This window comes from Ipomoea triloba, chromosome 9 (genome assembly GCF_003576645.1).
Source record: "Ipomoea triloba cultivar NCNSP0323 chromosome 9, ASM357664v1".
NCBI classification, from domain to species: domain Eukaryota; kingdom Viridiplantae; phylum Streptophyta; class Magnoliopsida; order Solanales; family Convolvulaceae; genus Ipomoea; species Ipomoea triloba.
In genome coordinates, this window is record NC_044924.1 from 9804028 (window position 1) to 9819345 (window position 15318).

The 15318-nt window shown below is 37.4% G+C and overlaps 2 protein-coding genes across 2 annotated transcripts; one reads left to right on the forward strand and one right to left on the reverse strand.

Moving 5' to 3' along the window:
- Positions 1 to 4905: 4905 nt before the first annotated feature.
- On the forward strand, positions 4906 to 6145 carry LOC116029533 (putative F-box protein At5g62660). The gene has a single exon (XM_031271583.1). It carries the CDS (start codon positions 5069 to 5071, stop codon positions 6143 to 6145), a length of 1077 nt encoding a protein of 358 aa, XP_031127443.1. The 5' UTR covers positions 4906 to 5068.
- A 1544-nt stretch (positions 6146 to 7689) lies between these two features.
- Positions 7690 to 11940, reverse strand: LOC116030124 (protein ABSCISIC ACID-INSENSITIVE 5). The gene is made up of 5 exons (XM_031272272.1): positions 11756 to 11940; positions 8631 to 9836; positions 8240 to 8311; positions 8112 to 8141; positions 7690 to 8020 (listed from the first exon to the last, which is right to left on the reverse strand). The coding sequence occupies exons 2-5, from the start codon at positions 9777 to 9779 to the stop codon at positions 7925 to 7927; spliced, it is 1347 nt and encodes a 448-aa protein (XP_031128132.1). The 5' UTR covers positions 9780 to 9836; positions 11756 to 11940; the 3' UTR covers positions 7690 to 7924.
- Between the last annotated feature and the right edge of the window lie 3378 nt (positions 11941 to 15318).

Below are 15318 nucleotides of genomic sequence, written 5' to 3' on the forward strand. Positions count from 1 at the left end.
TGTTGAAATTGATGGCATAGCAGTAGGGAGTTGGCGGGCAGTAGCCTTTTCCAATCGTCATATCGTGGACCAGGTCCACAGTTCACTATGGACCCCGATTCGTAACGATGTCGTTTAACTAAGTTAGTGGGGGAGTTGAACTAAGTTAGTGGGGGAGTTGACGCGCGACGGACACCGTTCTGTCCGTCCAATCTCCGTTATATATAATTTTGTATATTCTTATGTGTAGTTATGTGTATTCTATTCAGAGATTAGGTGTATTCTAATATATAATTTTATATATTAATGATTTGAATGTCATGCCTCATGAAACATAAATGATAATATGTTTATGATTCTGTGTATTTTATTGAGTGTTTATGCCTATTCTATTATTTTTCTTTTTGTAAAACAAAGACGAAAATTCATTAAGAAGAGTCAACCTCTAAAGCAGAAACAATAGAAGGAAACGGAATAACAAAACAATCCGAACAGTCAGACTTAAACAAGGCTTCCCGAGCAAGAAGGTGGGCAACCTTGTTCGCGGACCGCTTAGCGAACATAAAGCTAATATTAGACAAGTCATTAGCTATTTTTCTAATGTCATTAATAATAAGATCGAATGAAGAGAAAAGTTGAGCATTCCTAATACTCTCAACAACAGCAAGGCAGTCAGTCTCAACTTGAATAGAAGACAGCTTGATTTCCTTGATCCACTTTAATGCTTCTCTCACACTAATTGCTTCAGCCTCCATTGGTTTGAATAATCCAGGCCAGGGAACCTGCTTTGCTGCCACGGACGCACCCTCAGAGTCACGGAGAACAAAACCCAATCCCATTTTTTGGTGACTGTTGTCCAAAGCTGCATCAACATTGAGTTTGAGCCAGCCCTGGGGAGGGGGTTCCCATTTAACATCATGAAGAACAGTTTGACCCGGCTGTCTGGCACTTTGGTTAGCCGATTGCCATTCCAGAAGGAAAGTTTGAGCTCCTGTAACCACATTAAAAGTTGATAAAATAACATTGTTCCAAAGCTTATCGTTTCTAGCCTCCCAAATCTTCCAACAAACAGTAATCATCAAGCACAGAGCATTAACAGGCAGAGAAATGAAATGATATTCCAGCCAATCCCAAAAAGAGGAGAAATTCTGATAAGCAATAGTCCCTAGGTGGACCCAACAACTCCTAGCCAGAGGACACCTAGTAAAGATATGAAATGTGGATTCCTCCTCCAGACCACACAGAGGACACACCGGTGAAACAGGGACCTTTCTAATATACAAAAGCTCATTGGTTGGAAGGGAACCAGAGCATACCTGCCAGAAGAAAACCTTGATTTTAGGAGGCAGCCATAGTTTCCAAGCTCTGGTCCAGAATGGGATTTGCTGACCATGGAGATCCTCAGTGAGTTTCTTGTAACAGCTATTAACAGTATAACACCCCTTATCCTCCATAGACCAAATAATCTTGTCATCAGTCTTAAACTCCGCCACTGGAATGTTACGAATGAGCTCCGCATCCTCTGGAACAAAGATATCATCAATCACAGTGTTATCCCAATCAGTCTTAGATGCATTAAAAAGGTCACAGACTTTGGTAACTCCAATATTATCAGTCAAAGGAGTACGTATAAATGGCGAAGAGACATTAGGAAGCCAGGGATCTCCCCATATATGAATAGAATTCCCGTTACCCACCCTCCACCGATAGCCCTCTCTTATCACTTCTTGGGTTTCAAGAACACTCCGCCAAATAAAGGAAGGGTTACAACCTATTTGAGCCTCAAGAAAAGAAGACTTAGGAAAGTATATGGCTTTATAGATCCTTGACATCAAAGAGTTTGGGAATTGGATTAGCCTCCATGCTTGTTTCCCTAAAAGGGCAATATTAAATTCCCGAAAATGACGTTGTTTCCCTAAAAGGGCAATATTAAATTCCCGAAAATGACGAAAGCCCAATAAAAGGGCAATATTAAATTCCCGAAAATGACGAAAGCCCAATCCTCCCCACTGTTTTGGAACACATAGAGCATCCCAACCCTTCCACCGAATCCCCCTAGCTCTCTCACCCTCACACCCCCACCAGTAACCATTCATAACTCTCTCTATTTCCTTACTCAACTCCAGTGGCAACAAAAATACACTTAAAGCATAGGTAGGGATGGCTTGAATCACATTTTTAAGGAGCACTTCCCTTCCTGCCCGAGATAAGAATCGGTTGGTCCAACTCTTTATCCTACCCGTAATCTTCTCCTTAATAAAGCCAAGAATCTCTCTTTTGTTTCTCCCTATAAGTGAAGGAAGACCCAAGTAATTACCATTCAGAGTCCCCTCTCTTATATTCAGCACACCAGTGACAGCCCTTTTAGTATCCTCATTAACATTTTTACTAAAAGTTAAGGTGGATTTCTCATAATTAACAGCTTGACCCGAAACTTTGACAAACAGATCTATAACCCCTTTAATAGTAGACACTTCAGGACTATCAGTTCTGCAGAAAATATAGCAATCATCTGCGAAAAATAAGTTTGAGATAACAGGGGCTCCCCTTGCAATAGTCACCCCGTGAACATACCCCTCCCTCACTTTCTGTTGGATCAGCAAATGAAAAACCTCCATAATGAATATGAATAAATAGGGGGAAATAGGGTCTCCTTGTCTCAATCCCCTCCCCGGGGAGACACAACCAATATCTCTTCCTTCCAGAAGAATAGAATAATCAACAGTGGAAATTAATCCCCAAATCAGATTAACAAGATGACTAGAGAAGCCAAATCTGTGTAGAATACCCCGGAGAAACTCCCAATTGACCCTATCATAAGCTTTACTTAAATCAAGCTTAATACCCACAGGACCAAATTTACCTTGGCGCTTTCGTTTAAGATAGTGGTTTATCTCATAAGCAACCATTACATTATCAGTGATCAAACGGCTCGGGACAAAAGCTGTCTGGGAATCGGAAATAATATCATTTAGGAGGGGTTTCAACCGATTAGCAAGGATTTTGGACACAACCTTATAGAGGATATTACAGAGTGCAATAGGGCGGAAATCACTAAGAACCTCAGGCTTCGATTTTTTCGGGATGAGAACGATGTGAGTGGAGTTTAAACCTTCAGGCAAAGAGCCTGATTGGATACAATCGGAACAGAACTTTAGAAGATGGGGCCCTAAAATGTCCCAGAAGTGTTGAAAAAAAGCTGGGCTCATTCCATCAGGGCCAGGCGATTTTCCAGGTTTCATGTCAAAAACCGCAGACCTGACTTCATGTAACTCTACCCTCCGACACAATACCCCATTCTGAGAATCAGAAATTTTGGGTTGAATGACACTCAACACAGCCTCCCAGTCTCCCCCACTGGACTTAAACAACTCATTAAAATGAGAAGTAATAAGGTTATCAAGATTCGTACCTTTCTCCACCCAGTAACCATCATATGTTTTAAGCCGGGAAATGGAGTTGGTTTGTCTACGTCTTCTTACTGAATTGTGGAAGAAGGTGGAATTGGTATCCCCCTCTTTCAACCAGAATTGTTTGGCGCGCTGCCTCCAATAATCGTTTTGATGATGCAAGGCTCGAAGATATTCATGTTGAGCCTCCTTAAAAAGAATTACCCCATATGGATCCCTTCTGGATTTCGTTCTCTCCATTTGAGCTCTCCAATAAGTAATGCGACGATTGAAATTCGAAGCAAAACCTCTGCCCCAATTCCAAATCGCCTTGCCACAGCTACCAATACGGTCAATTAGACTTTGCCCCTGGAATTTCGACCAACTCTCAATCATTACATCCCTGCAAATAGATTCGCGGAGCCACAGGTTTTCGAAACGGAATCTTTTCTTAAAATTAGGGCTCCATTGCGGCATAACCTGGAGATAGATGGGGATATGATCGCTCCTGGGAACCGTGATGGAACATGCCCTAGCACGATTAAAAAGATCGCCCCAGGAATCGGATATCAGAACTCTGTCCAATTTCGCTTCAATCCAATTAGGAGTGCCCTTAGACCTTTCCCAGGTGAACTGGTGCCCGTCAAAATGGAAATCCTTCAGACCACTCGATTCCACTGCGTCTTTGAAGCCAGCAATAAGTCTTGTAGGTTGTGGATTGCCCCCTCTCTTCTCATCTGAGTGTAATACATCATTGAAATCACCCATAACCACCCAGGGTAGGTGGCTTCGGGAAGACAAGAGCTTCAACAGGTTCCATGACTCACTGCGTTTATGCCTTTCTGGAGTACCGTAAAACCCGGTGAATCTCCAACGAGCCTCTCCTGAACTCAGACAAACTTCGGCGTCAATATGATGCGAAGAGAAAGATTTGATGTCAACTTCAGTCCCCTCTTTCCAGAGAATAGCTAAACCACCTTTATGTCCCACACTATCAACAGAAAAAAGGCCCGTATAACCCAACCTAAGCTTAATGGGCTGCAGCTTACGGGCTCCAAGAAAAGTTTCAATTAAAAACACTATGTTGGGCCTCTTTTGGTGGACCAAATCCACAAGTACCTGAACTGTCAATGGGTTCCCAAGCCCACGGCAGTTCCATGATAATATAATTATGTGCATTATTGGTTTTTAATAGCATACACATAATCTATGTAAAACATAATGCACAGAAAATTGTCACACACATACATAACTGATCTTAGCGTTTACACTACTCCAATAGTTAACACACATAATCCATAACCATAATACACATAATTCATAACTATAGTATACATAAATGATAAAACCAAACACATTAGAACCTATTCATAACTCATCTTACACTACTAAAATGATTAACATACATAATTGAAATGGATTTACTTTTATTTATTGTCCTTGTGTATGGACCGTGTCTATGTAATAATGTTTGTAGTTTAAGAGTATGGGCGCCTGCTTTGATGTCAGTGGCGATGAAATGGGGATGGGCTGAAAGAGTGAAAGCTACACTAAATGCCCACATCTCTCCAAGTATGGCTGCTATTCACTGTATATCAACATCTATCTCAACATAATCAAGTAATTCTTGCACCAATGCCATGAAATCCACCATTTTTCTCTGAGCACAAAGCCTCAGATCTTGTGAAAGAAGAAGCAGAATGACAAAGTTTGAGCAGTTGCCGGAGGATGTGGTGGCAGAGATCTTATCAAGGCTGCCTGTCAAGTCCCTTCTGCAGTGCAAGTCAGTGCGCAAGAACTGGTGCACTCTCATTCAAAACCCATCTTTCATTGCAAAGCACCACCACAATCCCAACAATGCCCCACTTTCCTTCGTTCACCATTACTCTCTCGACGCCATGAAATCTGGGTTTTCATTGTTCCATGAACAAACCCAATTCCTCGCCTCCCATTCCTACCAAGATTACACCAAAACTCGGGCTTCCGTGTGGGAAATAAACGGCCCGCTAAACGGGCTGTTTTCTCTGTACAATGATGAAGAAGAGGTGACTCTTTGGAACCCTGCTACTAGGGAGGCCAAATCTCTCCCAGTTTCATACCCACCAGTTTCTGCCTCGTTTCGTATGAATTCTTATAAATTAGGATTTGGGATGGACCCATCAAGCGGCGAATATAAAGTTGTTTGGATAAGGGACTATTGGGATCCAATCTTGGATGGTTGGCATTCATCTTCAATTATTTCAGTTTATACACTCACCACTGATTCCTGGAAACACTCTGAAGAATTTAAGATCTGCAGCCGCCTAATCGGTAAGTCTTGTTGTAACACATACTTGGATGGGTTTTACTACTGGAGAGCAAACAACAATGGGAAGATCATTTCATTCGACATGGGGAATGAGGTTTTTGGGGAGATCCAAACGCCAGAAACGTTCAAATCCACGCAGGGAGATTTGGCTTTGTACAATGATTGTGTTGCTATGTTTCTGTATGAATCGATGAATATGCAGACAGGCATTGATGTATGGGTTATGGATAAGGAAATGTGTTGGACCAAAATGGCGATTCTTGGACCCTTTTCGAATATCAAGAGGCCGCTGGGGTATGGGAAAAATGGTGAAGTTTTTTTAGAAATTGTGAATTCGGAAGTGCACATGTATGATCCTAGGATCAAGGGAATCAGGGCTCTTGGACCTAGGAGAAAAGGATATTCTTTACAGGCTTCTGTATTCAAGGAGAGCTTGGTTTCAGTCAAGAGTCTGGTTGCTCAGAAGTGAGAATGAAGGGTAAGAATTTTCAATATCCTATAATATATTATGCTACCTGTCCCATTTTATCCGTGTATTTATTATTTACTTGTCAAATCGACTTCTTTTTCTTTACTTATTTTCTTGAATATTTTTAAATTTTTTTTTTTGTCTATAATAATATTCTTAATGTAATTTTTAAATATATAAATTTTATATACTATACTAAACTTAATATTATAAAAATTAAATTAAAAATAACTTCAATTAAGTTTTGTTAATCGAGATAGACACATCAAATAGACGGAGGGGATATATTATTTAAGTATTTGTAGTGTAACTGGGTAACTATATAATTGAGTCAATAAGTAATTTAGTCAAAGGGTCACACTTGTGTGAGACCGTCTCACGGATCCTTATTCGTGAGACGGGTCGGGTCGGGTCAAAGCACCATGCAAATATCATACTTATATGTGCAAATCTCACACTTATATGCTCAAATATAACACTAATCAAAAATACAATTTTTGTTACTTATAAGAGAAAAAGTAATACATTTTTCATAATAAGTAATGTTGACAAGTACCTCTCACTTATAAGGGCAAATATAATACTTTTGAGGAAAAATGTAATACTTTTAAATCGAAATGTAAAAGTACTGTATTTTCCCTTAAAAGTATTACATTTACCCTAATAAGTAACAAAAAATTTATTCTTGATTAGTATTACATTTGAGCATATAAGTATGGCATTTGTGCATATAAGTGATACATTTACATTTTGACCCGACCCGACCCGACCCGTTCCATGGTGAGACAGTCTCACACAAGTTTTTGCCTTAGTCAAATAAGGTGATTAATTTAGGCCACCCGCACTCAACAAAGCTAATTTGGCATTTAAAAAAAAAAAAGAATACTTGTGTTGCAATTCTGGTATCAAAATTGCAACACCATTCAGACAACTTATGAACTTTTTTACAATTATTATAATTATTATTAATTTATTAATAAAAATAAATTTTTTATTAAGGTACGGTGATGATCTGAAGGTGGGATCACTTTTAAAAGATAAAAGAGAATTGCATGGATAGAGAGTGAATAATGCAAATCTAAGTGATATAACCTACTTTTGAAAGTGATCGAGAGAGTATTTTAGAAATAAAAATTTCAATTTGATTTTAACTACTAATTATAATTATCTACCTATAAAAATGACACATAACATAAATTTCTAAATAATTATAAAGTGATCTTCCCATAACACTGTAGACAAAGTACACTACAGTACACCATTTAGGATTCCTAGTCACATTCCTTTGCAAGTTACCATTTCAATAGTGATATCAATGATCAATCATTCTAAAACTTTTACGAATTATGTTTATGTTAGTTTATTTATATCTGACAAGAAGAATATTACAAATCTTGCAACTTGTAGTAAATCCATATGAAACATTGAAACTTAATAGCTCTTAACCAAATGCAAGAATATACAATGTAACCAAGAGATATGTCAGAACTCACAAGTCTTATGCATACTTCATATATTACAGAAATAAGAGAGCATGGGTACTATAAATATAAAATATATATCATCACTTAGGAAATCTATATATTCTAAGGTATTTTCCAAAGCCAATTAACTTATGAAGCTGGGTGTTCCAGATCTGCAGGTATTCAGGTTTGCCAACAAATTAAAGGAGTTCATGATAATTAAGGTTGTCTTCTGTCATGTTTTTGCCTAGTCTCCTGGACAGATAGATGATGGGAATTGACAGGCTGTTTTCTCAATGCTTGCACTTTGTATACATCAAGAGGGCCAACTCAAGGTCCTCCTCAGCACCCTCAGTTTCTCGCTCGCCTTCTGCGCCTTCGAAGGTGTTGTTGGTTTCACTTCCTCGAAAGCCTGATGACCGACAGCCAAAACATACATTATCAGAATCATATGATGTTGAATATAATGTTAACTGAAATGGGAGTTCCCGAGATTCATTTACCTGTTGCTTTCTTTTCCTGTCCATCTCGTCCTGCTCGTTAGATAGAAAACAAGTGCGTGATCAGAACTACTCGATGTGATTGATGATTCGATATAAAGGAATTTATGTTAATATAATGAATTATGTACCAGGGCTTGTTTCAGATTAGCATTTTCTTCTTTCAACTGATTGAGTTCTGCTTCGAGTTCGACTGTGTATGCCTGAAATACAATAACATTGAAACAATGGATAAGATCATTAATTCCCTATACTTGTTAGATAAATAGATCATTGATGGTACAAAGCACATTCCTAATTTAGAAGTTAGCTTTCTTTACATAGAACTAGTAATTTTAGGTTGAATAAGAAAGGATCTATGCCAAGAAAGTAATTGAATGAAGGCATAAGAGTTCCAATCCTAGAGCACAACATTCTAGTAAAACATAGAATACTCAGACATCCTAGGAAAAACAGGCTGAGAATGTTTCATCAGGGCTTCTGGTTCATTGAAAAACTGACATAAACAAAAACATACAATACCTGCTTTCGTGCTCGGGATCTTGCAGCTGATTCCCTGTTCTTGATCATCCTCCTTTGTCTGCGTTCAACCACCTTCTCCACAGGGCCATCTATGATGCGCTTCCGTCCTCCTCCTCCTCGTATCCCTGTCTCCAGTCCATAATGGTTTCCTCCATCCCCACCTGGATTCACACACAACCCATCCGAGGACACCGGGCTCACGGGGGATCCCAAACCTAGTCCTTGCATGTGTGCGTACCCGACAGCACTTCCGTTCCCCATTCTTCCACCATAAACAGGAGGGGATGGCTGTGCATATCCACCTCCCCTTTTCGGATACCCGGGTGCCTCCACAACTCCACCTTGTGGAAGTGCCTGGTAAGCGGGGACAGCGCCACCGCCTAAGCCCATAACTGGCCTGGCCACATAAGTGGGGGCAATAGCTGCAGGAGTGTTGTTGTTTGGGTACATTGCTGTGTACTGTTGGGGACGAGCAGGTAGGGGGGCGGTATTGCCCTGCTCTCGAACCACCCCGGCTCGAACCAGGAAGTCTTCCAGTGTCATTTCTCCAAAAGTAACCTGTCTCTGAGTATTATTATTATCACCACCAGGATTATTCTGAAACTTCCCATCACTATTATGCTGCTGTTGCTGCTGGTGAGTTTTGTGGATTTCAGCCCACACTTCATCCACAGTCTTCCTGCACAAAGGCGCCGGAAGCGTGAGCGAGGCCTGCCTCGCTAAGCTCTGCTGCCTCGCAATCCCTTTCTCGGCTGGAACGCTAGCCTGTCCCAGCATAAAATTATGCGTGACAGCGTTACTTTCAGCAGCAGCAGTAGCAGTAGCAACAGCACCGACATGAGGATGGGGTGGTTGAACTTGAGTCTGAGCCTGAGCCTGGGCCTGGGCATGAGCTTGGTTTTCCTCGGCGGTCCAAATGCTGTTAAGGAACTCGTCCATGTTCATGGACCCAAAGTTCTTGCCACTCTCACAGAGAGTGTGCTGGAACTCATCCAGGGTGAGCGAGTAAATCGACGACTGCCTCCCTAGGGATGACAATCCATTGTTGTTCTTCTGTTGCAGTTGTTGCTGCTCTGCCTGCAAATCCTGCAATTGCAATGGCGATTCCACCTCGCCTTGAGATGCCGCTTCCGATTCTGGGACGACCATCTTAGCTTTCTGGTGTTCTTGGAGTACTTACTAAAGCTCTAATATAATTTTCTCCTCCTGCAGCTCAAGTATATATAGTTAGATTTTTTTTTTTGAGAATCTAATTTTATTATATTTTCATATCTAGGGACATGGTTGCATGCGTGCGGATCAAATATAGGGAGCCAAGAACTTGAAGTCTTTGCATACACAAGTTGAAGTGTTGAACAAGAAGTTATATATAACTCGAGCCACAGACAATTGAACTTATGGACCGTATATATAGTACGTCGTACTAAGCTATATTTGTATCCCACTAGCAAAAACCATTTTTTAAAACCACTACAGAGAAACGGGGGGCAAATATCTTGTCTCTATTAGCGGAAAGAAAGCTGGTCAGTATAGGCACTGATCCCAAAGCAGAAATTCCGGGTTGCCATAACTTTCTTGCGCTTCTGTCAGAGTTTAGTTACACCTTTGTCCATTTTGTTCCTTATGACGAAAGGTGGAATCGTTCACACCGACTGATAGTTTGTGGAAAGCATTGTTATCTGTTCTATTTATTTATTCCTTCCGCCATGGATTGAGATCACAACCAATATGCTAGTAGACTACATGTGTTCTATTTATTACTTCCTCTATCCCATTTTATCTCTCGAGGTCAAATTAACTCTTTCTCCTTTGTTTATTTCTATTAGGATTTTCTTATAATTTTAAGAGAGTTAATGTCATATGTGGTCCTCCAATTATAGTGATTTTGTCACGTTTAGTTCTAAATTTTCAAATTGTTACGATCCGTGGTCCAAGTTAATCACTTATGGCCCTTCAATTTTCAAAATTTAACCAGTTGCAATTCTCTTGGAAGGACTAGGAATGATTAACTTAACAATTTGAAAATCGAATTGAAGGACCACATATGATCAATTTAAAAATTTAAGACTAAATGTGGCTAAACCATTATACTTAGAAGACCCTATACTATCTATATTAGCTCATTTTTATAAATTTAATTTTTTAAAAATATTTAATAGTATTTTGATGTAGTTTTTAAATATATAAATTTTAGATACTAGTTCTAAAATTAATATTATAAAAAATTAAATTATAAATAATTTCAATCAAGCATCATTAACTGACCGATATATAAAATGGGACGGAAGGAAGGAGTATTATATTCATGATCAAATATTTGTATTTAATAATATTTTAATATAATTTCAAAAAACAAACACACACACACACAAACACACACACACACACACACACACACACACACACACACTAATCCTAAACTTATATGAAAAACTGAATCGCAAATAAATCCAATCAAACCTTATTAACTGATTAAACCACATAAAATACAATAGAACATTATTAACTTAATTAGACAAATTAAATATGGTAGAAGAAATAATTAATAATAAATCAATAGAATTAAAATATAATTTATATAAATCGGTGGGCCATAAAATTATTTAAAAAAAAAAAAACTATTGGGAAGAGTGTTTTTAGATTAATTGATCGAGATAGTAGAAGCTAAGATAGAATGTTTGGACTCATACAAGACTCAGAATAAAAAAAAATCCAATCATTGGATTTGCTATAAAGCGGTGAAAACCCTAGCTAGCTTGGAATCACAGCATCTTAGGCAGTACTAGGATTATCAAATTAGGCTCCGTCGGAAACATCGATAAGAAAAATGGGAATTGAACCACCGGTGACGGTGGAATTAAAATGTTAGCTTTAAAAAAAACTTTTTGTTTTTACTAGCTTGGGAGAATTGAGGCAGCTGGGATAGAAGCAATAAAGACTTTTCGAGAGCTAATTAATTAATCTAATCCTTCATTGTTAAGTAATTTAAACAGCAACGACACTGCAAATACACTAATTAAGCAGACTAATTATTCCAAATTTATGAGAGCAGATTGAAAAACAGAAACAGAAAAATTAGAGACTAGCTAGTATAGGCATAGATAATGTAGCAACTAACGTTGTACCTGTTCTTGGTTGCCTTAGCTTCTCCGGAGTGGAGTGAAGTTACGTTGTTGCATTTTGAATTGAAGTTTCTGGATGGGGACGAAATATATACCCATATATATACGTACACCCACGCATATAGATATAGGCTAGACGTAGAAAGATGGTTTCCTAGTACTAAGCACAAATGCTTGACTTGCTGAGGAGGTGATGAAGGGGGAGAAGACGTAAGCAGAAGTGGGGTGGCTAGCTCCAATATAATTTTAAAAAATAAATAAATAAATTCGTCACAAAAATTTACTAAGAAAGGAAAGAGTTGCCGGCGCGGGTTTGCATGGGGCGCTGGACACGTCGTCGACACGTGGCGACGCTGCAGCAACTTCCTCTGCCGCTCTCCCTCCCACGCCCAACACGCGTCGCTCTCTCCCAAAGACTATCTTGCACATGTGGGGGCCCGTTCCAACCCGGCTCAGCCCAATATTTAGCCCGGCCGCGCCGCTACCTGGAATCGATGTATCGGGTCCGGGTACCGGAACTGCATGGCATGGCATTGAATATGCATGTATTATGTATACATATGATAATGCACGTGTATCTGTTAATTCCAATTGTGTGTTACAAATTTATTTATTAATTATTACTCGACCTTATCTTCTAAACAGGAAAAAGGGAAAGAAAATAATTATGCTACAGTTGCTACTTCTAATCTAATACGGAGTATATAAAAATCTTATAAGAGTACATTTATATTAATTCTCTTTAGTTGTATGTGTGCAATTTATGTGCTTGCGAAGTTGTATATTGTGCTATAAATATTGTACTTTTAATGTTTAGTGGTTAATGCTTATTATTTAATTTGGTAAAGTTTGTTGGTGCAAAAATCATTATTTAATTTGTGTACTAATGTTAATTGACATAGATTGATTACGAGCCAAAGAAAATTATGGTTAATTATGTATATGTATTTGTTAGACATGTATGTCTTATTATTCAACATTTATTGTTTTAGACATTGATTACTTATTAAATAAATATAATAAATAAATATTTTTATTTATTTTATTTTGACTTAATTAATATTGATATTATTCCGTACAATCTTCATTCTTCATTCTTAAGAGTTAAGAATATGAGTGACGGCGAAGAATTTATTAATAAAGTATTGTAAAAATGTTCATAGTCATAGTAATTCTAATTGGATATTAGAATTTCGATAAAACTAGCACATTGTCCTTCTTATGGTGAGTCTCATGACATTCAATATGAGATACGAAGAACGAACATGTGGATATATGCTTGTTAGAGAATAAGTGGTCATTGAACAATGACTGCTTAACCACATGGTGTTTACCTACGTGTCATCGATATGTTGTATGTAATAGTCCTTTGACTTGAGACGACATAGTTGTCTTGTACATGCATATGGTGGATTAGTTTTACCCAGTATGTCTTTTGTTCATTATGGGACTATATAAGTGTACTTGGTGGCCTAATTCAGTATTGTATAGAGATATGTGTGCGTTTAATAGAGGACCGACCGCCTTGAGGTAACAAGGCTGTTCTAGTCTATTCAATAATCTTATAACGAGAATCTCTGGCAAGAGTATAATGAAGTTAGACTTCATGTTAAGAATATTGGATAGACATATTGACCATGTTTATGTGTTTGACTAAGTTTGACCATGACATGTGTTGCTAGTTTGACTATGAATAGAAAGGTGAATGGTTTGTGGTAATGTTGAGAACTTTAAAAGAAATCGATAAGGAGTTATTGATATTGTATTAATACATTAATAGCTGATTAATGAATTAATTCAAAATTGGGTAGTTTTGAGTTTTTTAAAAGCTAGTATATTTGGACCCAAATTAAGCTATATAAATAGTTTTAACCTTTTTGTTAAAGAGGAGAGTAGAGAGATTTGTCATAAGGAAAAAAAAAAAATTTTCACAGGAGTTCTCGCGTGGGTAGTCGATGTACGGACTTACAGACATTGGCGGAGCCACAATAGGAGCAATGGGGGCAACTGTCCCCACTCCTCCACCCCATATAATGTGTGTGTGTGTGTGTATTAATTGTATCAATGTTTAAACAAAGGTTAAGTTGGCTGCTATTATTTCCATTTAATATCAGCTGTTCCATTTAAGTTGGCTTCTTTTTTTTTTTTTTTTTTTTTTTTTTTTTTTTTGGCATGTTTTATTATTAATAGTGTGAATCCTAATGGGATTTTTTATTTTTAATATTGTAACTTCTTCTCTTTTTTATTTTTATTTTTTTATTTTTTAATATTAATAGTGAGGTGAATGATTTATAATGTGTTTTTCATTCAAACTATTTTATCAAATTAATTATGTTTTATATTTTGTTTTTAATATTTTTATATTGATATATTTTAATTTTTCATCACTAGTCAACAATATTTATGACTTGGTATTTAAGTTTTTTATTTTATTTTTCAAAATATCTCGTTAGTTTTAATCTTTCGTCCCCATTGAAGAAGATTTCTAGCTCCTCACAGACTAGAGGCCACAATGGGATGGTTTAGGATTTACATTTGTTAAAGGTAAAACATTCAAACCCCCTTTTTACGTAAAATCTTAGAAAAAGTGAGTGATATTTCTGTTGCGCGTGTATATATTTTTCTAACAAGTATTATATTGTTAACATGGGAAACATGGAGTGAATTATGCATGAAGAAATAAATAAAGAAGACAGCATGTACAGTACATGGGAACATGATGATTTGATGCAAAATTAAAGCATGGAAAAGGGACCGCGCTCGTGGGAATTAAAATGGGAAGTGCTGCAAATTAAAATGGGTTTGTATGTGTTTGCAATTAAAGCCAAAGAAACCTCACTTCATGCTAAATTTTGGGCGTGGAGCGTGCTGCGAGAACATGCTACGAGTGACTCCATCTCAAATTTAGACTCCATATTTAAGGTGCTAAATTGCATATTATCAGGAAAAGTCAGCTCCAGAAATTATTCAGTACAATAATCGTGTAATTGATTAGGTAGACATTTTATATAATTGGCAGATTAGTACAAAATTGCATGTAAACTTAGCTTTTTCATAAAGTTGCTAATAAAGTTGCTATACAATGTTGATGTATGAATAGGTGCAGTGGTAGACCTAGTTCATAAATTATTTGAATTTTATATTTGTAAAAACATCGATTGATCTTGAGTGAATTTTTTTTGGGTATGACCCCACAGAATTGCGACATCAATTCCTTGAGTATTTCCTCATTCATATTGATCTCTTACTATTTATGATTCTCCTAAGTAATTATCTCACAATTGTCTAACAGAGTTATTAGTTTCTGACTTCTTGCATTATGACTATTTATTGATCATAGCAATCCTTCAAGAATTGCCATAAGATCACGTGGATCCTTTTCGATCAAATATTCACAATAGTAATAAGTTAATGTTTAGCAACAACATGTGCAACTTAATAAAATCATGTCACTATGTTGTGGTATGAAAACTAAAGAATAAGATATCACATACTATGCTCTTAACAATGGTTAGTTTCTAGAAACTCACTTCATGTTATAACTATCAACTTTATTTATGAGATGT